This window comes from Marmota marmota, unplaced genomic scaffold (assembly GCF_001458135.2).
Source record: "Marmota marmota marmota unplaced genomic scaffold, marMar, whole genome shotgun sequence".
Classification (NCBI taxonomy): domain Eukaryota; kingdom Metazoa; phylum Chordata; class Mammalia; order Rodentia; family Sciuridae; genus Marmota; species Marmota marmota.
Genome location: NW_025999842.1, coordinates 59,081,345 through 59,096,192, shown reverse-complemented (window position 1 = coordinate 59,096,192; position 14,848 = coordinate 59,081,345). Strand labels below are relative to the sequence as shown.

Here is a 14,848-nt window from a genome sequence, read left to right as displayed (position 1 = left end):
TGGGAGGGAAAGGGAGAGAGAAGGGAAATTGCATGGAAATGGAAAGAGACCCTCAGAGTTATACAAAAGTACATACAAGAGGAAATGAGGGGAAAGGGAAAAATAATACAAGGGGGACAAATGAATGTCAGTAGAGGGGGCAGAGAGAGAAGAGGGGAGGGGAGGGGAGGGGAGGGGGGATAGTAGAGGATAGGAAAGGCAGCAGAACACAACAGACACTAGTATGGCAATATGTAAATCAATGGATGTGTAACTGATGTGATTCTGCAATCTGTATATGGGGTAAAAATGGGAGCTCATAACCCACTTGAATCAAAGTGTGAAATATGATATATCAAGAACTATGTAATGTTTTGAACAGCCAACAATAAAAAATTAAAAAATAAAATAAAATAAAATAAATCCTGCCTTTCTTAGTTTCTGTTTTTACAGGCCTGGAAAGGTTTACCATTAAAAATAGATGTTAAATCAAAGCCAAAGTAATACTCCTGTGTTACTTTGTTTTATAATTATCAGGGTAATCCATGTCGTATTTGGTATTAAAGCACTTCTAATTTTTTTTGAAAAAACAGGAATATTGTAGAATCGGATCCGTTAGCCATGTGATTCCAATTTAAACCATGTACCTGATTTTAGACTTATAAAGTCAAAATTTAAATTTTACATTGCTGAACAATACTGAATTGTTTAAGAACATTTGAATTCTCACATTTATAAATATAATGCATTAGATTTAAACGTATCAAATGATTGTTATAGTCATATTCAGGCATTTGAAGTGTTCCTAGAGGAAAATCAAATCTTTTAAATTTACACATTTAAAGAAATAGTATAAAGAAATTATAAAAGCTGGTAAGAACATTCAGATTGTTCCAAGAAGGATCTGTGGGATGTGAACAAGTGAAGGAGAATTCCATTGCAGGGAATGGCTTAAAGGAATGTTGGAAGCATGCATAACGAATGTACTTCGGGGACAACTTTGATTTGGTCCAAGTGAGGAATAAAGGCAGAGTCATCTAGAAGCATGGTCTGAGGTTGGACTACAGAAGCTCCTGTGGGCTGGGTTCCAGTAACTGGAGTTATTCTGTAGACAAGGGGGACTCACTGGAAAATTCTGGGTGGGAATGTTACAAACATTGTCCTTTAGGGAGCAGAATGTGCTGGTCGGGGAAGATTCAGGTGATGATTCAGAGGTCAGAGGATACCTCCTGATACAGGGGTCTGAACTGAAGAGGGAAACAACTGGACTGTGGAAAGAGGTGACTGGAAGCTTTGGTTCCCAAGTCTGGCCACACGAACAATAAGAGGTAAATTCCTGCCAGTGTTGAGAGCTTGCTACCCCCATTTGCCTGACTGGGGCCAATCAAAGCCCATAGTTTGTCGAGGAAGAAATCTTCAGATGGACAAGCACAGAAAATGCTAGTTCTCTCCTCTCTGTGATATATATCTAAGTGCAAAAAAGGCTACCATTTGTGGCTTTGTCCTCTTAAAATCCTAGGAAATCGTGCCTGTTTTCAGCAAAAGAGCAAAAAACCCCAAAATAAAACCATCGCACAAACTTGAGATTCTTGCCTTTCTTTAGAATTTTATGTGTTCTATTTTTAGTGTCCTTCTTTTAAAGGGTAGGGTTCAAATCTCATAAGCTGAGTGAGGGCTTGGGTTGTCTGCACCAGTAGGGCTAGTAGCACAAGTTCATGCGGGCGTCTCAGTTGAGATCAGTGTAGGGTTAAGTCACAGTAATTCAGAGGCCATCACAGCACTGTGGAAATGGGAAACTCCACTTCTTACCTCCTTTGGATTTTACAAGTAATGTTTTAAAGTTTTGTCTTAGAAAAAAAATAAAAAGGCAAAAACTACCATACCAGCCTTGGAGATGTACCCTTTTTTTTTGGTACTGGGGAATGAACTCAGGTCACTGAGCCACATCCCCAGTCTATTTTGTATTTTATTTAGAGATAGGGTCTCACTGAGATGCTTAGCACCTCACTTTTGCTGAGGCTGGCTTTGGTGCTTCTTGTTTTAAATAGTACACCTGGGCCAATTTTTCAAATCATTTTTCATGTTTTTGGTCCTAATCTTTATAATATGTCTTCTGTCTAGGACCAGGGCGCATGCAATGCTTTTCAACTTTCCTCTCACATTTGTGACCTTGTCCTGGAGTCAAAGGAGGCTAAGTTACTATTTGTAAGCACTGTTAAAAAACATGAAAAGTATATTCCAGTTCCTTTTCTGGTCAAAATATGCTCCCAACTTCTTTCCTTGCTTGTAATGCATTAAAAACTAAGCGCAATGAGGAAGTCTGTTTATTTTCTGTGTCATAGACTCTAAAAGGGCTCTTTTATGTTTACATGGTATAATGTCAATAAAATATCAATATCAAATACCCTTAGATATAAAAGATAGAAAGTTTTAAAACTATACTGTATGTTGCTATTAAAAGCAATAATCTTTAGACAGATATTTTAAATAAACATTATAAATCACAAAACCTTATACACAAAAAAATGTTAAAAATTTAGGTGTTGTTAAAATAACAGGAAACTAAGAAAGTTGTTTTACTCTTGTGTTACAAGCGAGGACTGTGAACTTTTAATTTAAAAAGACTGAGCACTATCTGAATGTAATACAAATTAGAACAAACTAAAGCTGGGGATTTCCCAATGATTTTATTGAGGTAACTTTTCCCAGTTTTATACATATATGCATTTATATATATTTAGGAAAGCTAAACAATGTCCTAAGGCACTTGGAATTGTGCACGGCAAAGTATCCTATTATAGTATACCACTAGATAGAGCGAAATTTTGCTTTTTAAATAACACAACACCAATATGGAATAAAAAAGATAATACATAGTTTATCTTTCAGGTTACAATAGTGGAATACATATACATATGTGTGTATACTTGTAGATATTTATACCCACATACTATAATACAGTACAGATTAAGAAAAATGACAAAAAATAGAAACTGTCATGTTAATCAGTATACAGTTCCAGTTATTTACACTCACAGATATTACATCTGTGTAATAGGTGGACAAGATCACTCACTGGAAATCAGGAACCATTCAATTAGTCTGATAATGATCACAGTTTACTATTCTTTCAACTTTAACTGAAGTTTGAAATAACAAAAAGAATGCAGATAGCCCTGAATTTCAAAATCACCATTACATAGGAAAAAAAATGACTAGTTTGAATTTTTAGTTGGTATTTCACTGGTGACATTGGTACAGAAACTTTTTAACACACTGGCACATTTCTAAGCCATGGAAGAAATATTAAAACATGAAAAAGAAAAATTAGTGCTGATATTTTAAGTGATGAAAGTGGTTTGACCCTTGATTCAGTCTGGTTCTTTCTGAATGCTGATTAGCACTGCAGTGGCAATTTCTTGTGCAGAAGCTCTCTAAGCAATGTAATGATATAGCCAAACTATAACATCATCCAGTAAGGGAGAAGCCCCCCCCCAGATTGGCAAGTGGCACAAACATTATTGGCATTTTAATATACCATTAAAATTGACCTGAGGGTGGAGTGGCAATCGGCCTCATTTACTCCTTTCAATTTATTCTTAAAAAAGAAAAAAAGATAACAATTCCTAAGCACCATCTATACATTTTCAAAATAACCAACCACCTTTATCAACTCTGAGTTGCTCGGCCTCAAAATATTTTTGGGGTTTTACTATTTTAAAAAATTATAGTGGCTAAATTAATTCCATTCTCCAAGCTACAATTCACTGGAATAATTTCAAGACATTAACCATTCAGTTTTGGTGTTAAAAAGCGACAAAGAGCATAAATGTGTTTCTGTATTGTTTGGTGCAGATTAATAACGTTTCACCCAGGTAAAAGGAGGTTTGTGTGTGACCATTGCTGCAGTTGAACTACAGGCATGCAATCCACAGTTAATCCACATTTCCATCATAATGCAGCACTCACAGACCTTGTTAGAAGAGCTGAACCACGTGACTATTTATACAGGGGAATCCAAGCATTTGCATGCGCATTAAATGCTTCCTTAACAGGAGAAAGAAGAGACTCTTTTGGAACTCATGGGATGTAACATTACCATGTGAAATCTGATGGTGACTTCCAAAGACCCCCTGCTTTGTTTATGTGGACTGTTAAGAGTCACTGTGTTTGTGTTCAACTCTTGTGACAATCCTCACAACACTGCAAGAACTATGTCCAACAGCGTAGTTTTGGAGTAAAAATTGTGAGGGGAGAAAGCTCGCTTCATGTAAAATCTCTCCCTTAAGTACACACAGGGATCAGGCCAAGTTACCATGCCCACTGCACACAGAATTGCCAAGGCTGCTGGGAAACTCCTGCCTGAAGAAATGGGCAAATTAAAGCTGAATGGAAGCAGAAGGCTTGAGAAATGAATGGGCCCAAAGAAACACAAGGCAGTAGAGACAATGTTTTGGGGATAGGCACTTCTGCCTGTGTGTTCTCAATTATGTTCAAGTGGGGAGGTACCACCCTATGAGGGCAAGTGAGCTGGGGAAGAGCTTGTTACTTGTGGGTTTTACACTGACTGGGAACACTACTGGCATTTTGTCAGCAGGGGACTGGGATGTTAAAACACCTTGCAAGGTGTGGGACATTTCTGTGTAACAGAGAATTGCCCAAATCTAAATGACTACAACATCCCCACGGAGAAACATCAATTGACAAAGGTTGTCTCCTATGTGCAGCTGTGCGAGCAATGCCACAAACTAAATGACATTTGTGTGTGTGTGTGTGTGTGTGTGTGTGCAGGAAATCCTAGCATCGCTAAACATGGCACTTCTTCTAGGGTCATCTTTAGGAGGGAATAGCTGCCACAGAAATCTTCATTTCTTTGCCAGAAATCTTACAATGTATGCAATGGGATTTCTTAATTTGGGAGGATTCTGATTTCAAAACAGTGCCCACAGATGTGGCTTATTTTCAGCTGCTTTCTCGAAATGCTAATGATGGTTCACATTTTCAAACAGATCTTAAGCTTAATGACTACAAAAAGTAAAAGAAGGTGAAAATGAGAATGGTTTGCGGGGTTCCTTTTTTGGTCCCTAGTACCCTTTGGCCACTGCCTGCCTAAAGTTCCTCTTTGGAATTTGAGTTTGAATTATCTAGGGGTGTGCTTTTTCTCAGGAAGATGCTCCTATTAACATGATTACTTTATTGTTATCTTTTCCTCTAGCACATATTTGAATTCCAGAAGTTTGTTCTGCTTTGTCAAGTAAAACAATATAGTATCCCCCACCAGACAATACAGATCAAAGACTTGCTAGTGAAAGATTAACCATTCTAAGGGCTAAGGGAGAATATTGCAAACAAATTGTGTCTAAGTGGTTCCTTAATGCTCACAACATATTCTAATGCTGTGAAGAAATAATGATCTCAATATACTTTCATGAGTAAGGACAGGCTTCATATACTGGAATTCAGGAATGCTTGAATAGTTATGCCACACTGATGAGAATGACATAGTCAATACATCTTGTATTTGTTTAAATATACCTTACCTACTATAAGGGAAATTTCTTACTTTGTATGAAATATGCTGCTAGGACTATAAACATTTTTGAGTGAGAGAGAAAGGAAAGAAAGTTTTCATGGTTTAAATGACATACTACTATGTGGTATGCCTTTTCCTTTTGTGAATTTTTACAAGTTGTGTTTGACTCTATGAAGTATAAGTAAAATGCATGTTATATGTTTGTGTGGTATGTATCAGGATATGCAGTGTTAATGCCATTTTTTTTTCCTCTTTCAAATGTAAGGTAGTATTTTGGGGTTATCATTGTTGTTTGGTATTGGGGACTGAACCCAGGCCTTATGCATAATAGGCAAGCGCTCTTACACTGAGCTATATCCCTATCCTTTTCATTTTTTATCTTGAGTTAGGGTCTCACCAAGTGTTCAAGGCTGGCCTTAAACTTAGGATCCTTCTGCCCCAGCCTCCTGAATACCTGAGATTACAGGTGTGCACTACGGTGCCCAGATTTTTTTTTTCTCCTTTTAATGTGCTAGTACAGCACTGAAATAACTGCAGGATGTACAACCTGACTTATGGTTTTAAGGACTCATGAGTCATTTCAATATTTGGTGATTTCTGAAGAGTATATTCAATCCTTCTATTTTCTTAAGCTGATTTTTTTCTTAAATTTCTGAACTCCAGGCTAGGGACCCAGTTTAGTGGTAGAACACTTGCCTAGCTGGGTTTGATGCCCAGCACTAGAAAAGAAAAAAAAAAAGAAGTTTAGAACTTTCTACTAACAGAATGTTTAATGACATTAGAGAAAGATAAGTAACTACACTCATTCTGCTAATAAGGGATACAAAGATGCAACCAGAAAATCAGTTTTTCTGGGTAAGTCAGAGAAATAGATGTGTTGGTTTTTTTCTCTAATTAAACAGCTATTCAAAATGCCCAAGATAGGTTCTCTAACTACTGTAGATTTCAGTTAAATGATTCAAGGAATTAGCATAAAGATAGATAACAGCTAATGTAAAAAAAAATGCAAAACCCTTCTCTTACACAGGAAATTATCAAGTAAGCTGCCTTAAATGCATGTTCATCACTAGAGAACCATTTTTTTCCAGGTTGATTGGTAATGACCATGAGGATGTTGATAAAGTTCATTTAGCATTTTCTTACCACCTTAATATTATTTTCCCCCTATTTAAAAAAAAAAAAGATGGAATGGTCACTTTGGTTTTCACATTTTATTCTTTCCTTCCTAGAGGTGGGTTTGTTTTCTTCTTTAATCATATATCAAGAATCCAGGAAAAGTCACTCACTTGTTCTTTGTTAGCCTAATGTCACACTTCAGTGAAAACCTGGAACTGTGTTATAGCAGCAACAAAGAAAGAAATACAGGGGTTGGGGATGTAGCTCAGTGGTAGAAGGTGCTTAGCATGCACAAGGCCTGGGTTTGATTCCCCAGCACCAAAAAAGAAAACCAATTCCCACACACATTTATTTTCTTTATAGAATAGAAACATAGTGGTTAGACTGCAGAAATGCTGGTAGTGGGCAGAGGCATAATTACAGGGCGGATGACCCAGACCTTTGCATTCTTGTAGGCCTGCTGGGCAGGAGACCCTTGCATGGGCTGCTGGTGGGAGATATGCAGTTGTGCCTTTAAAAATTAACCAAGAAAATAGAGCTTCATTCTGCGAAATACAGCTCAGCACATAATCCTTTAATTCCTTCCATAGCTTTTTATTTAGCGGATCCTGCTAATGAAATAATTGGTGGTTCTAGTCACTTAAATATTAGACTAGCAGTGGTTAATTTTATTATTTACTTTCAAATTTCTCTCTGATAAAATTTTCTCCGAATGTATTAGTTAGTATGAAAAAAAAGTGTGGGTACTTCATAAATCTGATTTAATTACACAAGGAAAATTACTGAATTACTTACTGCCCAGTTTTTCACTTTGGTCCAGGGTGAATCTCATTTTAAAATAAAAGAATTACATTTTATGTATCACTAATGGTTAAAAAGAAAAGTTCCTTCCATAAACTCAACAGGAACTTTCTCTGACGTGTATCTTGAGTGCTAAATCAGTGATGTCTTTATATTTAACATTATATAAGACCTTGTAATTAGAAATTTAAAAAAATACTCAAAGATTATAAGCATAGAAAAAGGAAAGGAACATTATATTCTCTGGTATTTTTTTTTCCAAGTCACTAAAATGCTAATAAGATAAAATAAAGAAAAAGATAACTTAGAAAAAAAATGAGAACAAAATTAACTTTTATGGCTGGATTGAAACCTTATAAACAGACAAGGGCTTAGGATGTAGCTCAGTGGTAGATCACTTGCTTAATATGTGCAAGGCCCTGGGTTTGATCCCCAGCACTGCAGAACAACAGAGCAGACAATACCATAGCCAGATATAGAGCCACAGATTTGGAGATGCAGAAACATCTTTTTCAAAGCAAGGTATGTCTTATTCTATTAGTGAAATGACAGCGCTATGGAAAGCAGACTTATTTTGTTAATGCACATAGCTGACTTCAGCAAGAGGTACATTAATGCTGGTTACTCTTCTTATTTATAAAACGGTCCTGGCTTTTTATAGTATGGCAACTGGGGTCAATATTTTAAAAATTTAAAATAAAATTACCCAATTTCAAGTGGTTCTTTAAAATGCCAAGGAATGGTAGGATCAAAATTTATCCAGCACATGAAATGCTTACTTTGGAGTTGAAATTGAAAATTACACTCTTCCACATTTTGAACCAGAAACAATTCAGAAAATTCTTCTCACCCATGTTCTAAAGAATAATATGTCCTCTAGTTAGGTCTTGCCTTCTTTTTATAGATTTCATGTGATTTTAACACAAGGGACACAAAATAACTGTGAAAGAACAATTCAATGCGAGGAGGTATTGACATAAGGTCAATGCATTTGAGATTAGAAGTCATTCTGGGCTTGGGGTTGACTCCATGAAAAAGATCAATTTCATTATAGAGGGTATTTTTTGTTTTATTTTTAAATGTAAACAATACTGACTGCAGGATCATAGGGAAATCTATGACTTTTACCTCACTGGTCTTCTAGCATTAAAATAAATACTGTATTTATGGATGCAGTCTGTAGACTCTTGATATACACGATGAGGTTTTCCTCACACACAACTTAGCAAAAATTTTCTGTTTTCTTTAAGCATTGGGGTATTTTTTTCATGTGCTTTATTTTATTTATTTTTAAATAGCAGCAACCCATCATTTTCTTTCTTTCTTTCTTTTTTTTGGTACTAGGGATTGAACTCAGGGGCACTCGACCACTGAGCCACATCCCCAGCCCTGTTTTATATTTTAATTAGAAACAAGGTCTCACTGAGTTGCTTAGCGCCTTACTGTTGCTGAGGCTGGCTTTGAATTCATGATCCTCCATAACTGGTCCTTTGCCTCCTGCTCCAAACTAACAGCAGACAGCACACACTTGCACCTCGCTTACGTTTTAACTTTGGATTCAGGTTTTTTAAAGGGTGTCATGATTGTCAATAGTATCTTCTTTAGAACAAGTATGGTTGCTTGACTCTAGAGATAATCAAGATAGGGAAAGGCTGAAAGAATTATTTCTAAAGCTTGCAACAGATTTATACAGCTGCATGACATCTGACTTTATGTCCAGTCCTGTTATCCTTGTGGAGGGCTGATACACTGATACACTAGGAAAGAAGTATTTAAAAAAAAATAGTCAAATGTGTATAGCCATGCTACTTAAAGCATGCAACAAAATTTGCATAAGCATGCTTGGTCAGAGTCAATAGAAACCTCTTGTATTTAAGAAAAAGATGAATGAAAACATTCAGACGTTTCTGGCAACTGGATTCACTGGCACAACATAAAATAATGGTACTACAGTGTACCAACTTAATGGTGAAACAAGAGTATTCTAGAATCAAGTCTTTAAGGAATCCACATTGGTCGATTAGATTCCCAAATCCCTTAGTAAGTTCTCAGCTACCAAATGCCTATTTCGAAAATACAAATATGCTTCAATTTTCTCTCTTCTTCATTAACATAATGAAGTATTTTTCTCCTTTTTTTTTCTGATTTTCAACTCCCACCCCTTTCTGGTGCCCAGCAATTCCAATCTCCATTTTTCTTTAACCCGCATGCGTGACAACATTTGGCTTTCTGGTAGGGAGTCAGCGATTGTCTTCTGCTCATCTTCTGTGATTTCAACTCCTGATGAAGAACAGCGGATGTAACCACAGTGCGCCTTACCATCAATACACATTCTGGGCAGCAAGGCTCACTGTGTTCTCTGCTTGCTTGTTGGCCCATCTTGGCTGTATAGGTGAGGAGCACTTTTGATCAAAGCTGAGTCACATGTCTCCTTCACCACAGGTTCAAGGGAAACACACACACTCAAATCTCAGTGCAATATCAGGTTTTCAGGAAGAAGGGCTTCCCCAAAAGACGATCCATTGCTGTTTCCAAATAGTTCCGAACTTCCTTATGGACGATGAAACCTGGAGGAAGAAAGGTAACTGTGAGTCCATGGTGGCCCAGGCGCACTCTACCTGGGTGGAACTGAGGGCAGCAGTGTTCACAATGAAAAGCAGGTAGCTCTAGGTGTCCCGCAGCTGAATACTATCACAATGTTGGAAAACAGAGACAATCCCTGTGTAAAAGATGGTAGTTATATCATTCAGGTCACAGAGCAATCAAGGCGTAAAACATCACCATCCTTGATAGGGACATTCTAACCCATAGGAAACAGAATGAGATGTGTCACAAAACGATTTGGTTACACCTGGTCTGTAGTAACAAAGGAAGACTTCAGTCACTATTTCATTAGCTTCTGCCTCTCATCAGCTCCTGTAGGTGACTCCAAATTCACTTTCCATACCTGAATTTCCAAATGCCTACTGGGCATTCCCACCCAGACGGTCCAGGGTAACAACATATCAAGCATGTCTGTAGCTACACAAAGTTTTTCCTGTTAACCTGCCTTTGCACTTTCTATCTTGTTTAATGTTCTACTTTTTAAAGTATTTTTAGCCTAGAAACCTCAGCTTTGCAATTCATTCCTCTCCTTCACCCGGCACTGCCCATCAGTCACTAAGCCTGTCTATGAATTATGAAAGCCCTGGCCATCTTTGGCTGGCACCACTTTAGTGGTCAGCTTGCTGGTCAGCCAGCAGCTTCATTTCCCTCCATGCAAATTTCTGAACATTCCTGCATTTTTGTAGACCTGTACTTTCTTGAACATGTTGTTCCTATTACCGCAACTCCTTCCCTTCATGTCCAATCTGTTTTCATTGTCAAGATCAAGGTCAAAAGCCATCTTCTCTATAAAGTCTTATCTATCCAGCCCTTCAGACTAGTTCTGGGATTCACATTTATGCAACTCTACTTGGCAGTGTCCCATTTATTATAATCTCGTGCTCATCTACCCTGTTGAACAAGTCTTTCAACTGGTTTTCCTATCCAGGCTCTCCCCCATCAAACCCCGTCACTGTCACTAGCATTATCATTATGAAATATTGATCCCACTATTCTAGTTTATTTATTTATTTTTTTGTCATAAGAATTACATTATTCCTACTTCTCTACAAAATAAAATTTAAATTTCTTGGACTGGTGATCAAGGCCTTTTAGAATGTAGCCCAACCCATGTTTCTAGCTAGATCTCTCTTTATTACTATTCCCCAATGTGCTCAGTTCTAATCTTTTGCCCCCAAATGCTCTTGTGCTCATGTTCTTTCCTCCACCCTCATCTTTCTTCCCATCTCCGCTTTGTATGATCTCACTCTCTGAGGTTCCCAATTTCCCTTTCCTCCACCTCTCAGGGAGGCACGAATCACTCTCTCTTCTGTACTCCTATGACCTTTGGTTTGTGCCAACTATTTATCGTGATGAGGTCCTTGTGCAGGAGGGCCTGTGCTAACGGGCCATGGGAAATGAGCAGAGGACTGTTTTTATTTGCTTTTACATACACCATCTGGACTTGGTATATCTCTTTTTTTGCGGGGGGGTGGGATACACAGGATTGAACTCAGTGACACTCAACCACTGAGCCACATCCCCAGCCCTATTTTGTATTTGGTTTAGAGTCAGGGTCTCACTGAATTGCTTAGTGCCTCACTTTTGCTGAGGCTGGCTTTGAACTCACGATCCTCATGCCTCAGCCTCCTGAGCCTCTGGGATTACAGGCATGTGCCACTGAGCCTGGCTGTGATGTATCTTAATACACGCTGTTATGTTGAATCAAAGCACTAAGAAATGAAAAAATAAAGACATAAGAAGAGATACAAACAAGACTGGCTGTGGTTGATAACTGGAGAAGCTGCCTTGTGGATGCATGGGACATCTTACACTAATTCAGTATGTTTAACTTCCCAAAAGTCAAAATAAAAACAAGATACGCCAAGCTTTCCCAAACTGGTAAATAACTTATGGCTGGAGCAGGACTGTGTCCCCTTGGAGTTCAATTTTTAACTCTTCCACTGGCCATGCTGTTGGGCAGATGTGTGACCTCATAAATAGACATTACTAGTGTGGTCACCTGGGCTGCCTTTGCTGCCTGGCCATGCATAGTTCTCCCCTCTCAGGAGATGGGCAATAGGCACCAGCTTTTCTTCTACATCAGCTCACTTCCCCTGGGGGTGGCATGCTTTTCTCTTCCCCCAGCAGTGAATAACTAGGTTCCTCCTGTTGCTTAAATCACAGAACAAGTCTCATTTTTTTCAACTGACTCCTTTTTGGGACAACCCACGCTCTCTCTCCCCTTGTCCTTCTCATGGTGTCCTGTTATATTCTCTTCACGGTACTTCAAACTGAAATGTCTGTTTACTTGCTAATGATTTGTCTCTCTCACCAGAATGTAACCAAACCACCTGAGGACAAGGACCTCAAATGATGTATTCTAAATTCCCAGGCTCCAAACACAATCTAGCTCACTCTGTGTGCTCACTAAGCATTTGTTCAAAGCACAAACAGCTGAACACATCATGGGGGCATTTAGAAAGCCATTTGATAATTCTTCCTTTTGTGTGCATGTGTTGCTGGGGATGGAACCCAGAGTTTTGCAATTGCTAGGCAAGTGTTCTACCACTTAAGCTACACCCCAGCCCCCTGGATCACTCATTCTATAAATACTCATATTTATATAAGTGCAGAGTCAATTGTAAGATCCCCAAACTTAATTATAAGCAAATGCATAGTAATACATGATAACCCATCTGACAGAACATTCCAAAGTGCTTTCTGGAAGGGTCAATCACAAGCTAAAGAAAAATACAGAAATTCCATAAAAAATTTTAAAAGAGCAAGTGAAAACTTCTTAAATCAAACTTTTTATATAAAATATGAAAGAGAGGCAGAAAATAATAACAATAGCTAACATTTACTGGGCTGGGCACAAATCCAACTGTCATATATACATAGATCACCTCATTTAATCCTTAGAATAACCCTATAAGGTAGGGACTCCTGTTCCCTCTTTGTAGAGGTATGGGAACCGAAGCCCAAAGATGTCAAGTCACTTGCCAAGGGAAGAGAGCTCATATATGGAGGTGCTAGTTTCCAGGCACTATTCTTTTTTTGAGGGGGAGCAGATAGCAGGGATCGAACCTAGGAGTGCTAAACCACTGAGCCGCATCCCCAGCCCTTTTTGGTATTTTACTTAGAGACAGGGTCTCTCTAAGTTGCTTTCGGGACTTGCTAAATTGCTGAGTCTGGCTTTGAACTTGCAATCCTCCTGCCTCAGCCTCTGAATACTGGAATTACAGGCATGTGCTACCGCATCTAGACTCTACGAAAGTACAGATTAAAATGTACTCCAATCTGCATTTTCATTCAAAAGAGGGAGTGTTTTTAGTGCTCTCTGGGTAGAGTAGAATAGAAAGGCAACTAATTGGATTTCTACATCTACCAAGTTTTGATCAATTTTGTCAGAGAAAAATCCTTTTATCCATTTCCACCCTACACTTTGTTACAATTATCTCAAAAACATCCACCTTTCTCCACAAAGGGGAATCAATGGCAATGGGCTATTCTCCAACTTTTTATAGTAACTAGAGAAGCAAATTCAGCCTGATCCTGGGGTTGAAACCAGCAGTATCCCCTCCCTCCCTCTGAGGAAGACATACTGGCATTGTCTATGCCACATGAAGAGCAGGAGCCCTGGGAGCCCTGGGAGCCCTGGGAGCCCTGGGAGCGCTGGCACACAAGATAAATTGTACCGCTAGGATCCTCATCCTGGGAGCCATCAGCCTCTCTTTCTAATGTTCAACTTTAGGAATTAAATAAAAGCTCATCTAATTTAGCAATTATTCAGCCCTCTCCAATTTTGCTCGCCTTTGCACACCAAACATTCCACAATGTCCCCATCTTCAGATGTTCTTTGGTCCTGGATTCAAAGGATAAGTGGGACAAAGGACATAAACTGTTTTCTCTTCCCATCCCATCGGTGACGTCTTTGGGATGAAGAAGTAAACAAAGAATTAGGTTGGGCAATCAAGCAAGTAGACAGTGGACTGGGAAGAGATAATCTTCTAAAGCCCAGAATTTTCCTGAAAAGTATCCTGCTTTTAGATTTCCAAACCTAGCAAGGACATTATCACACATTTTTTTTTCTTTTCCTGCAGACACCATTTGCCCAGGAACTGCAGTAGATAATGAGCTCCACAGCCTGGGTTGCGTGGAAAGATGACACCAGCAGTCTCAAGGGCTGGCTTAGAGAAGGAGGTGAGCAACCAACTCTGTGAATGCAATAAGATGCTGACAAAACCCAGGGGCAGAGCTGCAGCCTCTTATATAGATTGTCCAGATTTGGTAAAACAAACAACTCATGTCTTCTCTTCTCTGTCTGATCAGAAAAAGCATAATCATATCCTGTTAAATTAAGCACCTTATCTTCAAATTCAGCTCTAAAATTCATGGTTAGAGGTAATGGAAATGCAAACTATCCTTAAGTGTGTTCCAACTGAGCAGTTTGCATTCATTTAAAAATATAAGTTCAGCTTTACCTACTGAGAAGTTTGCCTGTCTGACAGAATGACAGTTTTGGCTTTAGGCTTCAAGTTGGTGGAGCAATAAATAGATTTACTGTGCCCTAAGGACACTTAAGCTTTTTGTCCACCCTCTTTTCAGAACTTTTCTGAGACTCAATTTTGAACTTATCTATATTTTCTTCTTCCTTTTAATACCGCAATACATTTTTCTTATTTTCATACTGTTGTGATGGAAAAGCTATTTTTAAATCATGGAATTCAGATAAGGATAATGATTTCCCTAAAGATGGTTCCTCTAAAACTTAATTTTAAAAAATTTACTCATCTTCCTGTAAATTCATTTGGGCACTATAAAAACAGAATC

General features: G+C 38.4%; 1 protein-coding gene across 7 annotated transcripts in view; it reads right to left on the bottom strand.

The window, feature by feature from the left end:
• Nucleotides 1-2,647: 2,647 nt before the first annotated feature.
• Nucleotides 2,648-14,848, bottom strand: part of Phactr2 (phosphatase and actin regulator 2) — a 199,493-nt gene continuing 187,292 nt past the window's right edge. For all 7 annotated transcript variants that reach the window (XM_048799305.1, XM_048799321.1, XM_048799290.1 and 4 more), the window contains one exon: nucleotides 2,648-9,996. In XM_048799305.1, the coding sequence (XP_048655262.1) occupies nucleotides 9,981-9,996 (16 nt within the window). In that variant the 3' untranslated portion in view covers nucleotides 2,648-9,980. The remainder of the gene's footprint in view (nucleotides 9,997-14,848) is intronic.